Genomic DNA, 20,454 nt, shown 5'->3' with positions numbered 1-20,454 from the left:
AAATGTTGGAATTGGTTTTCTATCTGCCATAATTCCTTCATTGTAAAGAAAATTATTTTCTCTTTGGTTTTGGTTTATTTTCTGTACTTTTTTGAAAAGAAAAACTGGGCTTTTGGTCATCCTAAAGGTAGATATTACAAAATTTTGCTTCATTGGGAAATACTTTAGTGATTCAAGCATAATTTATTATGGCTGTGCAATTATTTCATTCAGAGATTTGGATCTGAAGATTAATTAAAACAATGAATTGATTTTTTTTCCCCAAAAACATATTCCAAACAGTTTGAACCGTCAAACTGGATCAGACATCAATTTGGAAAAATTCTGGGCCATTGGAGAAACTGGAATATATAAAAATCAGTTTGATCCTGCCTGGGCTTTGGAAAAACATGTTTTTCCAAAGCCCAGGCAGGATCAAACTGATTTTTCTAAATCAATTCCAAAATCTGGTAATCCAATGGATCTGACTTGGTTTAGTTCAGAAATCCTCATCAGCTGGAGACTGACTGGTGAAGCTAGTTTATCAATTTGAAGAAACCATCTACAACCTGGAAAGGTAAATTGAAACAATAAGAATGGTCATGGTGGCTGGGAATGATGGGAATCATGTCTTAGGTGCCCAGAGGGAGCAAGACATTCAAAAGGAGGAGAGTTACTGCTTGTGTCTTTACGTCCAGAATCTAAAGAAGAAGTTACAACCTTATACAACCTATGAAGTTGTATAATGCCTAGTTGTACAATGCCTAGAAGGCATGTTTAACCTTTTGAACAGTATCTGTTTAAACAATTTTCCCCTCCCCCTTATTACTGACGGTTGGTGTAAGAAGCCATAAAACAAGACCCAGTGGACTTAGTCCTTCGCAAATCAAACCCTTTCCTCTCTTACTGGTGTCTGCTTATTCTTATCATCGGCACCTTCCTCCCTAACATACAGACAGCTTAGGCTGAGTCAGGGTTTGCAAAATAAGTTTTCCCTCTCCTTTCGGTGGTGCAACTCAGCAGTGGATGATGGGAAGGCTGAAAAGTTTCTAAGAAGTCCTCAGACAAAGAGATGCAGCTTAATCAGAAGCCTCCTCTGCATAATTTGTGCCCAGGCAGTATCTAGGAGGTTGGTGAAAGCCCATCGCATTTCTTCCTCAAGCATTTCTTAAGTTTGAATATATTTCATTGTCATGTGTAAATTTTTGTCTTTTTTTTTTGTTATGGTGTTTTGATGTTTTTTATTCATGTCAGCTGCCTTGACTGTCAAAGACACAGAAATGCCAGAGTACCAATCCAATAAATTTCCTGCTTTCTTGAGAGAAAAGTTTGCCACTGCTTTTTGATTTAAAAAAAACTCTTTAAATAGTTTATGAATAAAGGACCTCCTGGAAGTGCCCAACCCATCTCACTACCAATTTCTTTTTGCCTCTCTTAATAGCAGCAAAGATGCCTAGCAAAAGCATATTTTTCTTCTTCAGCTAGCCGGGGGCACATAGATCCTATGGAAGCTGCAATTGAAAATACCTTTTATAGTTTGAATATACTACAAAATAGTATATCATACTGTATATTGTGCGTGTATGTGTGTATGCAGATATTTGGTTCCCCCCCCAGAAAAATTAAATGTTTGCGCCTGGCAAAAGGATTCTGGAAAACAAGCTTATTAAGGACAACAGTAATTGTTCTGAACAAAATTTAATCCTTAAAAAGGTTCAAAATCACTTGCAAACCAGGTTTTACCGCTCTTAGCATCCTTTAGACCTCAAATCTCAGTTGTATAGTATAAGAGGTTTCGGTTATTTAAGTTATGTATATAAGGAAGAGTAAACGCTCTCTGTGCATGTTCTGAGACACTAATGAATTTTTAGCTCATACGCTCAAAGTGAAGGCTCTAGAAACACGCCGGAGTTTTTCACCGCTTTTGACTTATGCTCACCCACCCACCCACCTCTGGTAAAGAAAACTCCGCGAAGCCCAGCCCTTCGCCGCCTTTCACGCCGAGAACGATTTAGGCAACGAAGCCGGCGAAACCACATTTCCCAAATTCCTCTGCCATTCAGTTTCGCCTTTCCCTTCGCGGGATTTGGGGACACTCCGCCTTTCCTCCTAAGCCCGCCGCATCAGCCGGCGATCTAAACTTCCCAAAGTTACAAAAACGCACAACTCAACCTAAACTAAACCCGCTCCCTCAGACGGGAAAAGTGTGTGTGTGGGGGGAGGGGGGGGTGTCCGGGGAGGGAGACAAACAGGTTTTGCCTCGCCGTGGCGGCGGCGGCGGCGGCGCGCAGGTTCAAAGGCGTCGGTGGGTGAGGCGAAACTCTCGCACGCTTCCCCTTCCCCGACCGTGAGCAAAACACGAGGAAAACTTTCATTCCCGATTCGAGGGGAATCCGATCCCCAGGGGAGCGAGCAAGCCAGCATCGCGTCCGCGTTCAACACGCCCCATAGCTTCAGATCCTGTTTGGGGCTAAACAGATCCTCGATCGTCTTGGTTGTTAAAGGGCCATTCCTCCCGCGCGATCCCGGCTCACACCCAGCCGAGGCCGCGGAACGCAAGAGGCGAGCCGGGGCTTACCTGCTTGAGAACCTGCCGAGCGGACGCTCCACCAGAGGAGCAGCGTTAGGGCGGGCAGGCAGCTTCGGATCTGGCGCTTCTTCATGTCGTGAATTCGAGGAGAGAGCCCCGTTCCCCGTTTCTCCCCGGCGACGCGCGCGGGATCCCGGGCTACAGCATTCCGCTTTGGGATGGGAAAGACGGAGCAAAAGGAGAAGCACCTGATCCAGAGCCAAGGCGGACGAGTCAGCTTTGACCGGGGTGGTGGTGGTGGTGGTGGTGGGGCGATCACTTGCTTCTTTCCTGCTTCATGGGGATCTTGGCGAATCCGCCGACGCCTCTCTCTCTTTCTTTTTTTTTTTTGGTCCCCCTCCCAAAGTGGCCAATTCCCCCCTACCGGAGCCACGAACTCCGGCTCGTAGCGCTTTGATCTGTTTTTTTTTACTCACGGCACAACTCACAAATTACACACACTTCATTCACGAGAAACTCGGGCGTCATTGGTCGGGGCTGCGCCGCGCTCCGGCCAATCAGAGGACAAGCCAGAGAACTCCGGAACGAGGACTGAAAAGCGGAGATTTGTTTTGAGAAGGAGAAAGCGCGCGCGCGAGAGAGAAAAGTCGACGCCGGCTAAGCAGTTTGTTGGAGGGTCGTCCAGCCGTCTCTGTCCCGAAAGAAATTAAGGATGCATCGGTACAGCAGTCACTGCTTGGTCCCTGAAGTTGGATAGCCACGGAGGAGGGCTAAATAAAAGCGATTTTTGTCACACTGGATGTGACAAAAATCGTTCATGGGCCCACCTTCAAAATGAATTCTTCCTCATGGATGACTTAAAAGTGTCTTTCATTGTCCCACTTGCACCTTTTTCTATCACCACCCGTGGACTTCACCCAAATTAATGTTCAACATCTGTCCCCATAGTAAATTCATTTAGCATATTTACTAAAGTTAATCTGATCTGCATTAGCCCCAAGAGTTGGGTCAACAGTATTTCTTAGGCTAACATTGGGATCTTATTTTGAATCCTTCCTAATGTAACCTAATTCAGATACGTGATACTCTGAAAAAGCCCCCAAACACTAGGAAAGGTAGAAGGGAAAAACAGGTGGTTGAGCAGCTGTAAAGTGGTTGGACTTCGTTACAATGGTCATTGGAAGACCAGAAAGACTAGTTTAGGGACTGATAGTTATGGAGAAAATGTGATTTTGATTGCTAGCAATTAATATGGAATTGATGACCCATAATCCACATTTGGTGGACTAGCTCATCGCCCAGTGTATCATGAGATCATAATCATACAGTAACCACCATCACTTCCATTTGTTGTCCCTGCTTAGACACACAAAGTTCATCCAAAGATTTTAGGTAGCTAGCTTGCTATCTCAGTTTAACTTGGCCTGCCTTGCAAAATTATTGGAGGAATATGTGGAAAGTAATGTGCTTATTGAACGAATCTCCAAAAGGGTTAATAGTTGGAAGCTAGGAAGAGGCAGAAATTTGAACATATTAGAAGAAACATAGGAAGGTACCTTCTACAAATTAGTCCATCTTAGCTCCATTCTGTCTGGACTGTTGAACTTCATCCCAAGATTTCTAGCACCTGAAGATGGCTAGAGACTGAACCTGGGACCTTCTTCATTTTAAGCATGAGTTTTTCCACTCTCCAACAGTCCCACCCTGCCTAATGCAACCCCCAAGGGAGTAGCATCTGAACTAGTGAAGGGCATTTAGACCAGCCTTACCTACGTACAAATTAATCTAGGAATTAGAAATATTGACTTTTAAATTGAGTAGATGATCTCATTCCCAATTATGGATTTGATCAAAGGTTCAATAGCCCATTCTCTCCTTGCCATGACTATGGAGTTGACTGTGTAGGAATCTGAGGAAGTCAGCAACAGAGTTGCTGAGTGTGAAAATATAATATTTCTGTTTTCCTCTACCATTGTGGCGCTCAATCTCAGCTGGTTGACCTTCTATCTATCTGGCAAGTTTGGGGGTTGTTTTGCTCAGGGTTCCAAACTTTGGGGAAAGTAGCCAATTAAAAGTAGCCAATTTACCCTCTATTTTCTCCTGGGCGCTCACAAACTTTCAGAATTCTGGCATCCTGGCAAGAGGGCTGGAATTGTGCCTCATATTTATGAAATCACAAGATCTTTAGCTAGAGGATACAGCTGGGAGAGTGTCCCCATTGGCAAGGTCACAACACATGATGCAGAGATGATGGCAGAGATTCAGGAGTGGGCGCCCTGAACAATGGCCATACTCAAAGGCGAGTGGGAGGAAATGAGATCAGTGTAGCCAGAGAGGGAAAGCAATGTTCACGGATGCTGGCTGGCTAAGGACTCCACACCACAAAAGAGATTAAGGTTCACCTGTTTGATACACCATTTTGCTGAAAAGACTCTAGACTCATGATAAAAGTCACACAACACAGGCGGATCATCTAAGGAAGGTGCAGAGTATTGTTTTTATGCTTCAAACCACCCAAGTTAGGTGTTTAGAAGTTAAATCCAACTCACTTTACAGCTTGTAAACTCCCTGAATTGTTTCCAAGCATAATCATGAATAAACTGCCCAGCAATTAAGTGTTCTTTGTGGCTGCCCAGCAATTAAGAACAGAATTTATTTATTTATTTATTCTTTTCTGCACCCAAAATTGAAACATTGAACTGACACCAGACTCCAGTAGCTACTAGAAGGAAGGACAAAATTTAAAGAACAAATGCGGAAGGAGAGATTAAACCCTGCCCCAGTCAGTTGGTAGTTCAGCTTTATTGAGATACTGAAACTTGGCAAAGACAAAATCCCCCACTGCATATAAGAGCTACAACTTGATATGCCAATGCCTCTGCTTAAAAACCCGCTTATAATCAATCTCAGTTTTAATCACAGTGAAAGCAGAAGTGCAAACAATTTTAGGATATGCCACAAATCCAGCGTGCCCTCAGTTAGGTTATTATCAGCCCCAAGCCCAGAGACAACACTCAAAATTCAATCAAGTTCAATCCTTTACTTGCTTCTTGCTCAATGGACAGAATCTTGCCAGACACAAGCTATAACCTTCTAATTTACTACATCTAGCCTGAACATTCTAGAATGTGGCTTCACTGAACTTCTTTCCTCTCCCTATCCAGCTCTGGACTGCATAGTTTCTTGATATGGGAAAACTTTGTGTTGCCAAAAGTCTCCTTCACTGCTCCTCCAGGTGCACCTTCCATCACATCTACTACGAGCTTTTGCAGGGGTGACCTCAAGGTGTGGTCAAAATATGGTGATTGCCATGGTGCAATCAAACCTCTCCATTTTCTATCAGTGTCACATCAAAAAATAGGTGAAGCTTTAACCTCACTGATACAGCCACCTTGCCTTGACCATGCCTCAGGGACACTCCTTGCGTTCACCAACAGGCACAACAGCTATGAGCAGCTTTGAGTCATATTTACATTAATTCTTGAATTAAAGCAGTTTCTAGGTATGGCCTAGAATTAATGCAGGGGAACCCAACGCCCTCCCTACTTGGTTCAGAAATGAACCACTCTAAAACTGCCACTCGAGTCTGTTTCTCTAGGCATGGCTGAGTTTTAAAGACAGAATTCTCTCCACCCCACCCAAAGGTGAATCACACCGGAAATAGGTGGCAGCAAAAAAGATCATTTTTTTTTTAACTAATTAGAGCCCCTGGCTGAGTCTTGACCTAGAAGCCAATCCAGCAAGCTTTAGGCAAACTTTAGTAAATAATATGGAACCTCTCTGTACTTCCTACTCAAGACTTCCTAGGTGGTTTTAATCCTTTATATTTGAAACAGTTTCCATTTTTGCCCCCAAATGACTGTTTCTTCTCCTGTGGAGTTTTTTTCCCCCCTCTTTTATTCTGAATCAAAACAGAAACACATCCTCAGTCATGACAAATAGTTACTTTAACACCAAAGAAAGATCAATATTTGAGAAGAATGAGGAAACTAAAAAGGTGGAACTCCCAAAGGTGCTTTTTCAGGAGGCAATTGGATTTTCTTGTTTTTTTCTTTGAAGACGTTTTGCTTCTTATCCAAGAAGCTTCTTCAGCTCTGATAGGATAGTGGGGAATGGAAGGATTTATATTCCTTGCAGAGGGCTGGTCATTTGCATCTTTTTTGAGGGTCATTGAAGCACTTGGATGCTTATCTGTCTCCTCCAACCTCCACGTAAATCCTTCCACTCCCACCATCCAGTCAGAACTGAAGAAGCTTCTTGGATGAGAAGCAAAATGTCTTCAAAGAAAAAACAAGGAAGTTCAGTTGCCTTCGGAAAAGGCACCTTTGGGACAACCATGGCCTGCATGACTGAGAATCTACAGACTTTTAGAAAGGTGGAAGAAGTACACTCTGCTGTTGCCGTTTGGCGCCCCCTTGTGGCTGAAAGTACAGGCTATCTTGGAGAAAAAGTGCAACGTGTAATGAAAAACTGCAACTGTACCAAGTTCATTCATTCCTAACAAAAATATATCAAATTTCTGAATTATACCAAGGTTACTTCAAGTATATTTTTAAGTGCAGCTGGGTAAGATATGCAAAAGAAATAGTTAACTTTGCTGCATCTTTGCTATGTGGAAGTAGTTATTTTTTAGAATATTTATGGACCCCTCTTCCTTTTTAATTTCTGTTCATTGGGTATTGTTGAGACAATTCTCAATTGATTTTTATCCTTTGCCCCCTACCTGATTAATCTTGATTATTTTTTATTGTTGTATAGACATTCTCCTTTTAAATAATCATTGAAATGTTGTTTTGGCAATTTGATGACATTGGTCTGCTGTGCTCACATTTGATTTTAAAAGAGGAAATTTTCCCTAGTTAGAGGATTGCCCAAAGGAGAAGATCAGAAAAGAATCCCAAAAGCAAGCAGACATATATTTTAAAAAATTCAAAACTAAAAATGTGGGAAAGTATATAACACTGAAGATCTGCAATGGAACAATTGTGTCAGAAATACATAAGATAGTTGGACTATTTACATACCAAGGTGGAGATGTGACAAAGAAATAAGGAGATCGCCCCCAAATTAACTAAATTATCTATGCCTTTTAAAGAAAATAGATGGTAGATACATACACCTGAATTTACTTTTTCTGGAAGAGATTTTGCAGAACTGTGGCGAATAATAGTGATCAAACTGAGGTTTGGGACCTTTTTAACCAATAACAAATGAAAAATTTCCAGCGCTCACTGCAAAGAGTATTCAGATATTAAATATGCTTCTTTGCATATCTGATCCTAGGAGTGGCCTGCATGTTAAAGGACTGGAATGTTTTCATTTCAGAAGTCACTGGCTCTGAAATCAAGTGGAACTCAACACAATCTAGCAGGTCAAAAGATTGTAAATGTAAGCATTTTGTAGTAGATACCTCAAGTAACTCTAATGGCATTTTTGTCTGCACAATAGACCCATGTTTCGTCAATGGGCTCAGATTGAACCAAGGCCTTAAGAACGAGAAGCATATCGTCATCCTGTCTGAGAGCATCTGTTTACATGAGAAGCCGAGACAGATCTGATACAAGCTGAGGCAATAACATTCAAGTAAGATGCTCCCTAAGCAAAAGAAGGTAATGTAGACTCTGTCCACCACCCTTATTTCTGCAAGGCAAATTGGGGTTGTAGCATAATCCATTCAGTATGTCAACAAGTCAGCTCATGATAAAGCAAAGTCCTTCCTCTCTACTGTCACAGCCAGGTATGATTCAGACTTCTGTGGCAGATATTTGTCTGACAAATCATCCATTTAGCAGTAGTACCTGCTCTGCTACTTCAGGAGTGTGTCTGGTGTTCCCGAATATGGAGTACCTTTTCAGAGACTTCAAGAATTGGTTTTTCTTTAGATTACTGTACATGCCGAGTTTATTAGCATCATAAAAGGAGACCGGATGTGTGTGCTCCTCCCTGGTGGCAGCCACCTCAGAAACGTCATCTGGATTATTCATCAGTTCCTCGGTTGCATGAATGAATATGTGTTAAGTCCAGAGGAGCATCTCATGTTGGAGAGTTAAAAGTAGCTTCCCATTCCTACTGAAGATCACTGAAAGTAACCTCAATTCTGAAATCAAAGAAATCATTCCATGGTGCACTCCTTCAAAGATGGGCAGGTGGAGGAGGAAGGCAAGACTGCTGCAATTCACATGTACAGACACACACACTTTACATGCTAATATAGTCATTTATATTTTCTCAGAGTTAGCCAACTGGGCAGACTTATGAAAGGGAATGGTAATGGTTACCTCTCTGTGAACTGGAATTATTTTGAGTTTATGGATCCTGGGTGGTAGAAAATATGCTTTGTAGTATGACCTCCACCATCTGTGGACTGGACTCACTCCCAATCTAATTTACTCAGGCAACTGATGGGTGAAATGTGCAGCTGGTGATTAATGCCTCTGTGTACTGTAGTAGGTTGAGTTGCCACCTACGTTGAATGAGGCAGTGGGGTGCCTCTCTTTGAAGAGCAATCTCTCACCCACCAGTATTAGACAACTTCTACCTAGTCTTCTTTTTGGGAGTTGTTGAGAAAGTGATGGGGAATCAGCTAGAGAGGATTCTAGAAAATATAAATTATACCAATCCCTTCCGTCCAGTGTTCAGCCCCAGACAGACATAGATGGAACAGAATTAGTTCCTTATGGTAGATATCTTCATCAGTTGGTAGAAATGTGCTTTCCTGCCCCTATGAGATTTCTCAGTGGTAATAGATATTATTGACCATGGTATTCTCAGAGAACACTGTTTTACAGTGATTCTGCTCTTACTTGACCGGACAACACTGCACAGCTCCTCCAGTGGTGCAAGAGAAGCAATTGGTCTGTGATTATGGGCTACCACAAAACTTAAGTCTTTTCCCCAATGTTATTTTACATGTATATGAAACTACTTAGAGAGGTCATTTACAATTTTGAAATGAGATGTTATTGCTACATTAAGGACACTCAGTTGTACCTTATTATCCCAAGCTGGGCCAGAAATGCTATACATCTTGTGAAAAACTGGATGGAGAAAAAAAATCAGATTAAACCAAATTAAAGCTTGTCTTTAAAACAGATGGACTTCCCAAAAATGTTGGTTCCAGTATTAGTTCTGGAGAAGGTTATGCTCCCCTGGAGGAGCAACTCTGCAATGTGGAAGTTGTTCTGGAGTTAGTGCTCCTACTTGAATAGGAGGTGGAGGTCATGGCCAGGGAACCCTTTCCCAATTCAGCTGTACACCAAGTATGACTCTACCTGGACCAAAAAGTCTTGGTGATGGAGTTCATAGTTCATTGTTATACAATATGATCACTGCAATGAGCTCTACATGGGGCAAAATTTGAAGATAACTGAAACTATGGAATGCTTGATACTTTGTCTAATGACAAGTGGGCGGCTATTTTAGCTGTTCTCAGTGCAGAAGGGATTTATTATTTTACTTTATTCTTTATTTTATGAAGATGGCTTTATTAGTTTAAGGATGGATTTTTCTTTTACAGATTTTACACTGTGTAAAGTTGTTTAAGAAAGCAGTACAGATATTTTGGAATGAACTAAATAGTAAGCATAATTGGGCAGGAAGTATTCCCCACTAACCAAACGTGTTTTACTCTGCATTTTTTAACAGCAGCCGAGCGATGGGTGGCCTGTTTCTACCACACATTCCTTTGTATTTTGAAGTATTTTAATTAATTGTTCCCCTTGCATGTTTGGCTCTTTTGGCAGGATCATAGAAAATTGCTTCTCACAGACTACTCCTTAAATGAGCATAGCTGAATCTAAAATGAGAAAGCTGACATTTATCTCCACATCCTCCACAAAGCCACATCCTACCACTTGATTCTGTGCAAGTCTCCACCTCTTCCTGACCTGTTTTGGCTTTGCGTCATTGGAGTACAACTTCTGGAGTTCTCAGACATTACTATACAGAGGTGTTGGGACCCGAAATCCAACATGCCTAAAGCCCCCCAAGTTGGAAATGACTGGACCCTCCAAAAGGTTCTGCTATTCTGAAGGAATGAAAAGCCACTAAGAAATCGTAGCACCTTGGTCCTAAGGCAGCCCTGGCTAATTTCTTTGACTCGGGGTGCACCCGTTTCCTCATGAGAGCTATAAATGCCAGGCAGACAAAAAACAGAGTCCACAAACCTTATTTTATATCAGGCAACAGGTATATTTGTCCACAAAAAACCCCACCCATAGCCGGGGGGGGGGGGGGGGGGCAGTGTTATGAGATTGACAAAATATTGGGCGCCGGGTGGCACAGAGGCCAGTTACAATATCTCATCCTGTGGAAGGGATACCCATTATCAGAGGCATCGTAGGTGCGCAGCACAGATGTGCGAGCAGCCTGGCTGATTGCTAGATTCCACTGGCAGAACACAACCAAACCGGGGGGGGGGGGGGGGGGGCGGCAGTCAGTGGCCAAGAACCATCTCATTGTGCCTTGTTTTCCAGGTGCCGTCTCTGTGGTGGGGGGGCCGTATGTCAGCCCTGATGTGCCTGGTGGCCCGGGGCTGCCATTCTGGTGGGGGAAGGAGAGGCCGGGACTGCCATTCTGGCGGGGCTCTGGGAGCTGCCATACCACTTCACATGACCGATGGACTCACGCCAGAATGTGGCCGGATGGGCGAGGACAGGCCAGACCCGGTTGCCACCAGCCAGATGGGTGAGGACAGGCCAGACCCGGTTGCCACTGCTGAATCCGCAGCTGAACTGTGAAGTGGCCACACAGCTGAAAAGCAGGGTGGGCACCTGCGCGCTGGGTGTGCCTAACCATTTGGAGCCTGATGGTTTCCGTATGATGGGTGGAGTACGCGTGTGGGTGGTTGGGCAGGGTTGGGGAGAGGCTTAAATGGTGATGGCCAGCACTGAGTGGTTAGCCCTTACCTTGTTTTCACATGGTGATTGTCAGTTCGTGCCGGAGTAACAAACCAGGACTGTGTTCTTTGCTTTCTTTCTGCGAATTACTGGAATCTGACTGTAACTTCTGAGGGGTTACTGGGGGTGGGTGGACATTTCATCCTCTAATTTTTTCATGAAGACGTGCAAAAAGCAGCATGCAAAAGGAAAAGGAATCAGAACGTATTAAGAATGCTCCCATGACTGGGCTTGTTGGGAATGTCCTTCCTTAGAAAAGCCATAGTTAGATAGGAAAGTACATGCTTTGCATGCAAAAAAGATCCCGGGTTTCATCATCTCATCTCCAGACAAGCTAGGTTGGGAAACTTTCTATTATGGAAATGTTGCAAGGTGACTGCCAAAGAGTACAGAGACACTGCTGAGCCAGACAAATCAATGGTTTGAATCAAGTTAAGCGGCATGCTGTATTTCCACTAGAAAGGAGCAAGTCTGAAGTAGCCACCCCTTGCCTCTTCCTTACAGATTCAAGAGATCTGAGAATGACCATGATAGACAACTACCGTTGCCTGTCTTTAAAAAATGCCCTCAATATGCCTTTCCTAAAATTATTTCACGTCACCAAGGAGGGATGTGTCAGCTTGTTGCCATAATTTTATGGTACCTTAAAAGATTACCCAATGTATCATCCATGAGCTTTTAAGGATTTTGTTCCACTTCATCAGATACATGAAGTCCAGCTCTGAAAAAGGAATATTATACCTCCACTCCTTTTTGGAAGGGTAGGTCAGGAGACAGAGCCAGTCACAGTACAATGGCTGTGTGAAAGATGCAGAGAATATGATGGTGGAGCCCCAAAGTCTGCAGTATCTCTTCATATGGAGTGCCAGATGTGTCAGGCAGACATAATTGAATTATTTTATGCTATGGGAGGAGATTTGAGATTCCACAGAGGGCATCTGGGAAAAGGCAACAGAAGCACCTGTCCTACTTTTTTAAAATATAAAATTCTGAAGTTAACCAAGAGCAATTGTTTATTTTAAGTCCAAGGAAAATATCCTGAGGAAATCCAGCCAAAGACATCCTTGGACATGCAATACTCAGTGGAAGCACTGAGGTCTGATTTCATACAAGCTAGTTGTTTGGCAAAGGGAGTCCTCTGTTCTTTATCTGTAATCATGTTTCCAATGGAGGAAGAAAGACAAAGGGAACTCAAAAAGTCAATGAACTGAAGGGAAGGGTCTAATTCCAATCCCAAGGTAATCCCATTTTGAGGTAAGAATCACAGACCAAAAACCAGACATTAGATGAAGAGCTATGATGGAATAACCCAAAAGATTTTGATGTTTTTTCTTATAATCTGCCTTGATATAAATCACAGTAAGGGCAGGTTTAATTTCTGATTCAATCCACTATATTTCTCCCCCAAATTGGCATTATCATGGTGGATAGGAGATAATTAAGCACAATCTAATAGTTACTTAGATAAAACTAATGTCCCTGTCTTTCCCTCAATTGTAGCAGCTTTCAGAAGCAGTTTAGAGCTAATCTAGCTCAATCCACAACCCTACCCATCTGATACCCCAGTTAGAAGCTTACTGACCCTCTTACATCTTTGCTTTTAGTAAGATTTCTCTCCATCTCAACCGATATACTAAGCCACAAATGGTACTAATGTGCTGTGAGAACCTATTGACTTCCCTACTACCTCCTTTTCTTAATGAATAATACTGACACTTGCTTCCACTATTTGCTGGTGCCCCCTTGAGTTGCTAGCAGGAATTACAGGATTGTTAAGAGTTCAGCTTGAGGTTAGGCTTAACCCATCGCTTGCCAGACCTTTTGCTCAGCTTTTTCAGGAAAATGGGACCATGTGGTCATTGTTTTGCAATGGAGGAAGGAGCAAAAGGTGCTTAGAGGCATGGATTTTACCCCCAACTCCAGAATCTACCCCTACTTTTGGTGTGCAGACCTTCTGCTAACACCAGCTACATACTCCTGAAATGCAGGAACCTTACATTTGCTGTTCCCCATTATGGTTTTCTGGATGCAATTATAGTAATAAACCCTATACGGCTGCTTAGACTATCAAAAAAGGATTGCCATCATATTGTCAAGTGGTAAAAATGAGGACAATGAACATTCTTAAGAACAAATCACCCTTCCAGGTCCAATCCAGAGATAATTTAAATTTTTAGAGCAGTGGGCACATTTTGGCAGCATCTTGCAGTTGCTAGTTACTATAATGGAGCAATTGCCACAATAGGTCTGAAGCCTTGGCTACACCAAAGAATCCACACTCCATATTGTGGATCTGTCTTAAAGGGGTCATAGTTCCCCACCTTTGTTCTAGAGACTAGAAGCCTGCAACTGCTTCTTTCGCACTTTTAAAAAGATGCATTATTATGACTAATAACTCTGAAGATTTAAACAGAATCTTTTAGCTAAATCAAGGATGTAATAAAGAAGCAATTTTCTTGCCAATGTAAATGGTTTGTATTAACCACTACCAGAACATTCTCTCCCCCACCCCCCCACTCTAGACTACAACCAATTTGATTCCCTGGAACTTCCAAAATCAATAATTAACTTGATTTGACCCACCTTACCTTCTAAACTAGACAAGCCAGGTGCTGCCACCTGCTGAGGCCTTTGAAGATTATGATTAAAACCAACAGCATTTGAAATTATACGTTAGAACTAATTTACTTTTTCTTCCTTTACAAAGAACAAAGCATTTACTTCAACTACATGTACACAAGAAAGCAGCTGAAGTTTCTCAAAAGGATATTAATTACTGGACAAAGAATTTTGATTTAAACAAACTTTCATTTTCACATCTCAAGTGTCAAAAGTACAAGCTCTTAATAAAAGGAATCTTTTTCATTTATAGCCACAATTCTGATTTTTCTGATTGTATTTTAAGTTTTTACATTCAACTTTAGTTTTTCAAAGCTAATACTAGCTGGACAGAACTTATTAATAGAAAAACATGGATACACAACTCCAAAAGTATGCCTTAAGGAGGAAGGCAGACACCTTATGATTCAGTTGAGAATGATAAAAATTACTAGTCTATAACTCACAGGTCTAACATAATTAGGGAAGGGGCTGAAACATCTGTGCACGCTGAACTACTTCAGTATTTCCAAGTAAGAGTACTATGAGTTCATATTCATAAATCCATCTCCTGCCAAATGGGTAAACAAGCTTCTCTTAGGTGCCAACACAACAGCAGAGAGTTGCATAAGGAATCATCCAAGTTGGCTGGCACAAGATAAATTGGAACTGAGACTCAGAATGTCTCGTACACAGAGTCCTTTTCAAAAATTAATTTTATATGCTGCACTTGTATTATTCTTACAGAATCACGTATTTCATACACATTTCCATGAGAGGAAAAAAAAATCCAGAAAAATATTTGGTTTGCTTTTGATTCATAACTACCAGCTGTTCACCTTTCAAATTGCTGCTTGTTATATCAGTTCTTGAAGGCAATGATTAAAAGCTGTAATAGCTATTCTATAGCATTTGGAATGGCATGCTAAAAACATTTTACTGGACAAAATACTTGCAAACCACTGAGTCTTTTTGATTTGATAGTATGCAAGAGGATGGGTATGGCAAGCCCACTCTCTCAGATATGAAAAGAACTCCCATAAAGAAAAAAAAGTTGCTATCAAGTTTTGATGAAAGTTTGAGAGCTCTCTCAAAGCTGCTTCATGAAACAATACTAGATGGTTTCTAAGAGCTGAACAAACTAATTGTGTTTTCAAGGCTACTTGCATCACTCAAGTTATTTTTTAAAGTTATTTGGAGCATACTTAAAATGTATTTATTAATCTTGCACCCCTATCATTTTTAAGACCCACCCTTTTAAAAACACTCTAGGGTTAACACAAACAACCATCACTTGTAAATGTATTTATTGACTCAATATTTGGAATTGACATCTTTTAAAACATCTCCTTACATAGGCTTAGGGGGTGGTCTCGGTGCAGCACCCTGGAGGAGAAAAAAAAGAAGTGTTTTAGAAGACATTCATCTAAAGTTATTACTAATGATAAATATAACAAACTAAGAACATTCTCATTTCTATCTCAACAGAGATTTAAAATATGGCTGCCTTGTATAACAAAGAATACCTGTGGCCTCTGCCAGTTCAACAAAATGCTGTCAACAGTTCATTGATAATATTCAATCCTTTTATTTATAATCTTTCATTTCCTATTAAATTAAAAAGCTGCAGATAATTATTAGCTTTTAGAAACACATTTCATTTAGGCTTTTTTCTATGCCAATAACAGAAAGCACAATAAACTATAACTATCAGGATTACTTCATTCCAACTTGGAATTAAACAATCCTCATGATGTGTAGCATATCATGTTAATGCAGAAAGAGCCTTGGTAGTACAGTGGTCTAAGGCACCCTGTTATTAAGCTGGTTATTAAGACCAGCTGCCTGCAATTACTGCAGGTTTGAATCTCACCAAGGCTCAAGGTTGACTCAGCCTTCCATCCTTTCTAAGGTAGGTAAATTGAGGACCCAGTTGTGGGGGCAATAAGCTGACTTTGTATAAATATACAAAAGGATGAAGGCTATTGCTGAGCACATTGTAAGCCACCCTGAGTCTCCGGAGAAGGGCAGCATATAAATAAAAAAAATTTTTTTTTTTTTTTTAAAAAGACAAATCCTTAGCATATCTGCTTGTGTGAGGAACATAAAAAATGCAGCCCAGTGGCTGCATGCTACTATATGCAGATGCTCTCGGCATCATTCCATCCCCAAACCTCCTGAAATCTTTCTAAAATAGTCCCTGTCACCAACTAACACCCTAGTTCTCTATACACCCCTGGCTTATATAGGCAGCCCTCAATTTATGGTTGTAACAATGGTTCAAAGCTACACAGTTATTTCCATCCTATCCTTGCATACATAACCTGTGCGATTGCGATTTAGGCGCTTGACAACCTGCTTTATGACCAGCTGCAGCATCCTGCTGCTATGCGATTGCGATTTGTGACCTCCCTACCCTATTTCTGACAAGCAACATCAATTGAGGAAGACAGAATCACCCAACAACGATGGTAAAAAGTGTCATAAAATCAGGCTCAGTCACATATTGAGTCATTTAGCAAACACACTTAGTGACCAAAATTCTGATTCCAATTGTGGTTGTAAAGACTACTTATATAATCATGCAGAAAAGGCGTGTTCGTACTCTACCAACTAGGTTAATTTTTTAGTTAGTAATAATGCAATAATCTGCAGTTGATCATATACTTACTGCTGGCCTGAACCGGGGAGGAGGAGTGCGGTCCTTCCGGGCCTCACGGGATCGGTTCCTCACCACCTTGCTGTGGATAGCACAGCTAACACAATAGTGAAGCTTCACATAGAGTTTGGGTAGCACGTAGGCTGAGGGAAAAACAAAAGATTACTGGAAAAGACTACAAAGATCCAATTAGACACAACAGCCAGATTTCTGATTCCCCCTGAAAATCTGTTATAATCTGCCCCAGGGTTCCTTTCATTATCATAAAAGAATAAATTATGGAATCTAAAAAGAAGAAGAAAAATAAGCTTTAATATTATTTTACCAAATAAAACAATAATGAACAATTATAAACAAGATATTTTTAGCAACACAACTTAATCTCCTTGCAAGACCTTGCAACGTCTTGGTAAAGAAAGAAACCACCCCCCCCACACACAAATTCTATTACAGTACTTCAGATATTGCACTAAAATCAATGGAGTGATTATTTTTGATGGCGAAAGAAAACTTTCTCATTAAACTCCAATTGAAATTTAAGAGAACTCTCATCCAGAGTCTACTTTTGGTTCTTTCCTGCCTATCTTTTAATGGATCAGTCAAAATTACAATGCTACAAATATGAAAAATTTGGATGAACAACTATTGAACAGGATTAAGAAAATCTTCCTGTCAGACACAGAGATGTACAATAAGCGCCATAACAGCAATCATCACACTATCTCAAATACAAAGGAAGATATGACTGTTCATTGTAATGTCTTCTCCTAATCCTTAAATTTTCTAATTTTAACTTTACATTGGCAATTAAAACCAGGGGCATAGCAAGAGAAAGGGCTTACAATCAAAGACACTCGCTTCAGAGATATCTCGGACTGCAGCTGCTTCTACAATATTTCGGATGACAAACTTCTTAATAGCTTTATCCTTGGGGACACAACGGGCACAGTTGGTACAGCGTATAGGCTGGACATGTCCTCGACCCTTCTTGGCACGGCCGTTGTTTCTTCTCTTCCTTGTCTATTTTAAAGGAACAAAAATATATAACAATGTTGATCAATGAAGAACAGACTCTGCAAAGCAAAGCGATAGATATGAGAACATGTTGTGGTAGCTCAGGTAATTCTAGAACCAAGCTAGAAAATATCTTCTTCTAAGAGCAAATGATATTGTTACAGACAGTACTTGCTTGGATAACCAGGAAGCATTGCTATCCTGTCACTAACTCTCAACACCTCTAACTCAAAGGTAAATTTTGCATACAGCTTTGATATTTTCCAAGCTTCCAAAGATTGATTGTAGTGTTTTATAAATTTATATCTTCACCAATATTCTTTATGTGTGTACACATTCAAAGAGAACTATTTCTGCCTTTTTTCCCAGTTAAAAAAGTCAAATGTAAACAGCAGCAAATACACATATATGTATATGAGGGATAAGCAAAGATGTCCATCTTTTCCAATTAGTATGTTTAAACACTGGCTTCTTGGGATCTATTATTATAAATACAATAAATCACACAATCCAATAGAGAGGCCAGTATTTAAACCCACAAACTGGAAAAGATGCACATCTTATCTCTACACACCTTAATTTATTTCTTAACGTCCACCCCAGCAAAACAGTCTCAACATTTACCTCTGACACATGACTTTTTAAAATAAAATCCTACTAATAATCAAGTAATCAAACGTTTTTTTTTAAATTGGAGTAAGGTGCTTTTGGCGCCTTTCAGAAAACGGCTGGGCCACTCCAGGAAAAAAAAAAAACCCACGTAAAAGATGCTTGGGTTATTCAGTTGAACTATCTATCAGACTGTCAACTTCACACTAAATCTTGTTTGTATAAAGTATTTTCGCTAAATATTCCTTCACTGGGATTTTTCCCCGCCCCAGGAGAAGCCAGAATGGAGGGAAGAACATGTGCTATCCAAATCCTAACCCAATTTAGTCTCAGGCGCCATTTAAGTCCGGCCCGCCCTACTGGAATGATCTCCCTTAAACGGGGGGACCTCCAGATGTTTCCGAGTGCGAACCCCATTATCATTCCCAACTGGCAACAGCATCGCAGCCCAGCACGCGAGGAGGCCAACGGACCCTGAGAGCCCCCCTCCCCCTGGTGTAATAACCGCGAGCTAAGAACGTTAGCCGTGGCTCGCGAACTCCTCGAGACAAGGACTTTACCACTAAGGTGACGGGCGAGGGGGGGAGGGGGGAGGATGATTGTACCAGGAGCCCCAAAACACCAGAGAAGGGCGACTCTAGCTTTCCGCCAAGCTTGCTTAAATGGGACGCGTATACCGTGGGGCAGGATTTAATGGAACAGCCACCTCCCCTCCCTCAGGTAATTTCACTGATGTCTCAAATTCCGCCCTCTGGTTCTCCAGGACTGATTTTTTTGTCTCACGCGTTTCCCCTTTGCGGCCCGCTCCCTCAAGCGCGCGGTACCCACCATTTTGACGGTGAAGAGGCGAAAGAAGGTCCGGCTCTTTCCTTGGGATTTTTATATTGCTTTCCTCCGCGAAGCGGAAGCACTTCACCCTACTTCCTCCTACCATCAAAACTCTTTGATTCTCTCAGGAGGAGTGAGAATAATACGACATAGTAAATATTTTTCTAACGGCAAAAATAAAAAAAAGTTTCGTTCTGATTTCTTGATATAACACTGAGGCTATATATTTTCATATATTTATGAATGGGACTATATGTTTTCTAGTTTTCAGCGGAAGGATATTGCACTTCGTGAAAACTTGCAGCTTTCCTGAGCATCCCAGAATGCATCACGGGTGCGTAACTTGAATTTATTGCGTCTGCTTAGAGAAGTGCATATTGGGACTTGTGGTTTTTTCTTCTTGTTCTAGAGTTACCCCATAGCGCGTGTGCGAAGAGTTATACTTTTGTTCTTTTACGGAGTGTTTACTGATGGGAGAGGAGCAAAAGCCTTGAAGAATTTGCAGGAGAGACCCAGTAATTTTTGCTCCCGTTCGATTTTTTTTTTAATTACATTTTAATTATTTGTCGTTTTTTACAGTGTTTGTTGCAACAAAGCCAACATGTAATCATAGTTTAACTTGCATTAGTAGCATTTTTAGCTGTTAAGCTTTTATACCTTTGGAGTTTTAGGTGGCTCTCCAGCATATCCCATAGGAGAAAGCACATAGTCAGAATTCCATTTTGAGGTAGGCTGAATAAACAATGGCTCATGCTAGGCATCTACTCAAGCAGCTTTGTTTATTAGAAGAGTTTTATTTACTTTGTTTTACCTGGAACAAAAACATGAAGAACAGTTGCAGGAATTGGGTATGGCCGGTCTAGAGAAAAGAAGGACTAGGGGTGACATGATAGCAGTATTTGAGGAGCTGCCACAAAGAAGGGGTCAACTTGTTTTCCAAAGCACCAGAAGACAAGACGAGAAACAATGGATGGAAACTAATCAAAGAGAGAAGCAACCTGGAATTAAGGAGAAACTTCCTAAGTGAGAACAATTAACCAGTGGAACAACTTGCCTTCAGAAGTTGTAAGTGCTTCATCACTGGAGGTTTTTAAGAAGAGACTGGACAATCACTTGTCTGAAATGGTATAGGTCTCCTGCTTGAGCAGGGGGTTGGACTAGAAACCTCCAAGGTCCCTTCCAACTCTATTCTAATTGTATTACTAAGACTGGAGACAGGTTTGTGGATGATTTGGAATGTGTACTTTTTGACAAATTCAGATTATCCTCTGGATCCCTGTGTTAATATGATTGCAAATCAAAGGTTTATGGACTTCTTGTATATTTGCAAATGAAGCAGG

The 20,454-nt window shown here is 41.3% G+C and overlaps 2 protein-coding genes across 3 annotated transcripts in view; both read right to left on the bottom strand.

The window, feature by feature from the left end:
- ERBB3 (erb-b2 receptor tyrosine kinase 3) overlaps positions 1-3,225 on the bottom strand; it is a 107,741-nt gene extending 104,516 nt beyond the window's left edge. Inside the window, exon 1 of the mRNA XM_034412602.3 lies at positions 2,558-3,225. Coding sequence (XP_034268493.2) covers positions 2,558-2,642 — 85 coding nt within the window. The 5' untranslated portion in view covers positions 2,643-3,225. The remainder of the gene's footprint in view (positions 1-2,557) is intronic.
- A 12,069-nt stretch (positions 3,226-15,294) lies between these two features.
- RPS26 (ribosomal protein S26) lies at positions 15,295-19,425 on the bottom strand. Of its 2 annotated transcripts, none has more exons than XM_034412601.3 (4): positions 19,115-19,425; positions 17,506-17,683; positions 16,676-16,806; positions 15,295-15,390 (listed from the first exon to the last, which is right to left on the bottom strand). In XM_034412601.3, the coding sequence occupies exons 1-4, from the start codon at positions 19,115-19,117 to the stop codon at positions 15,355-15,357; spliced, it is 348 nt and encodes a 115-aa protein (XP_034268492.1). In that variant the 5' UTR covers positions 19,118-19,425; the 3' UTR covers positions 15,295-15,354. The 2 variants fall into 2 exon arrangements, with proteins under 2 accessions (XP_034268492.1, XP_034268491.1); XM_034412600.2 differs by lacking the exon at positions 19,115-19,425 and adding an exon at positions 18,605-18,718.
- Positions 19,426-20,454: the final 1,029 nt, after the last annotated feature.

Source organism: Pantherophis guttatus, chromosome 2 (genome assembly GCF_059756535.1).
Source record: "Pantherophis guttatus breed Tessera chromosome 2, ASM5975653v1, whole genome shotgun sequence".
Lineage (NCBI taxonomy): Eukaryota > Metazoa > Chordata > Lepidosauria > Squamata > Colubridae > Pantherophis > Pantherophis guttatus.
This window is presented reverse-complemented; position numbering and strand designations above follow the sequence as displayed.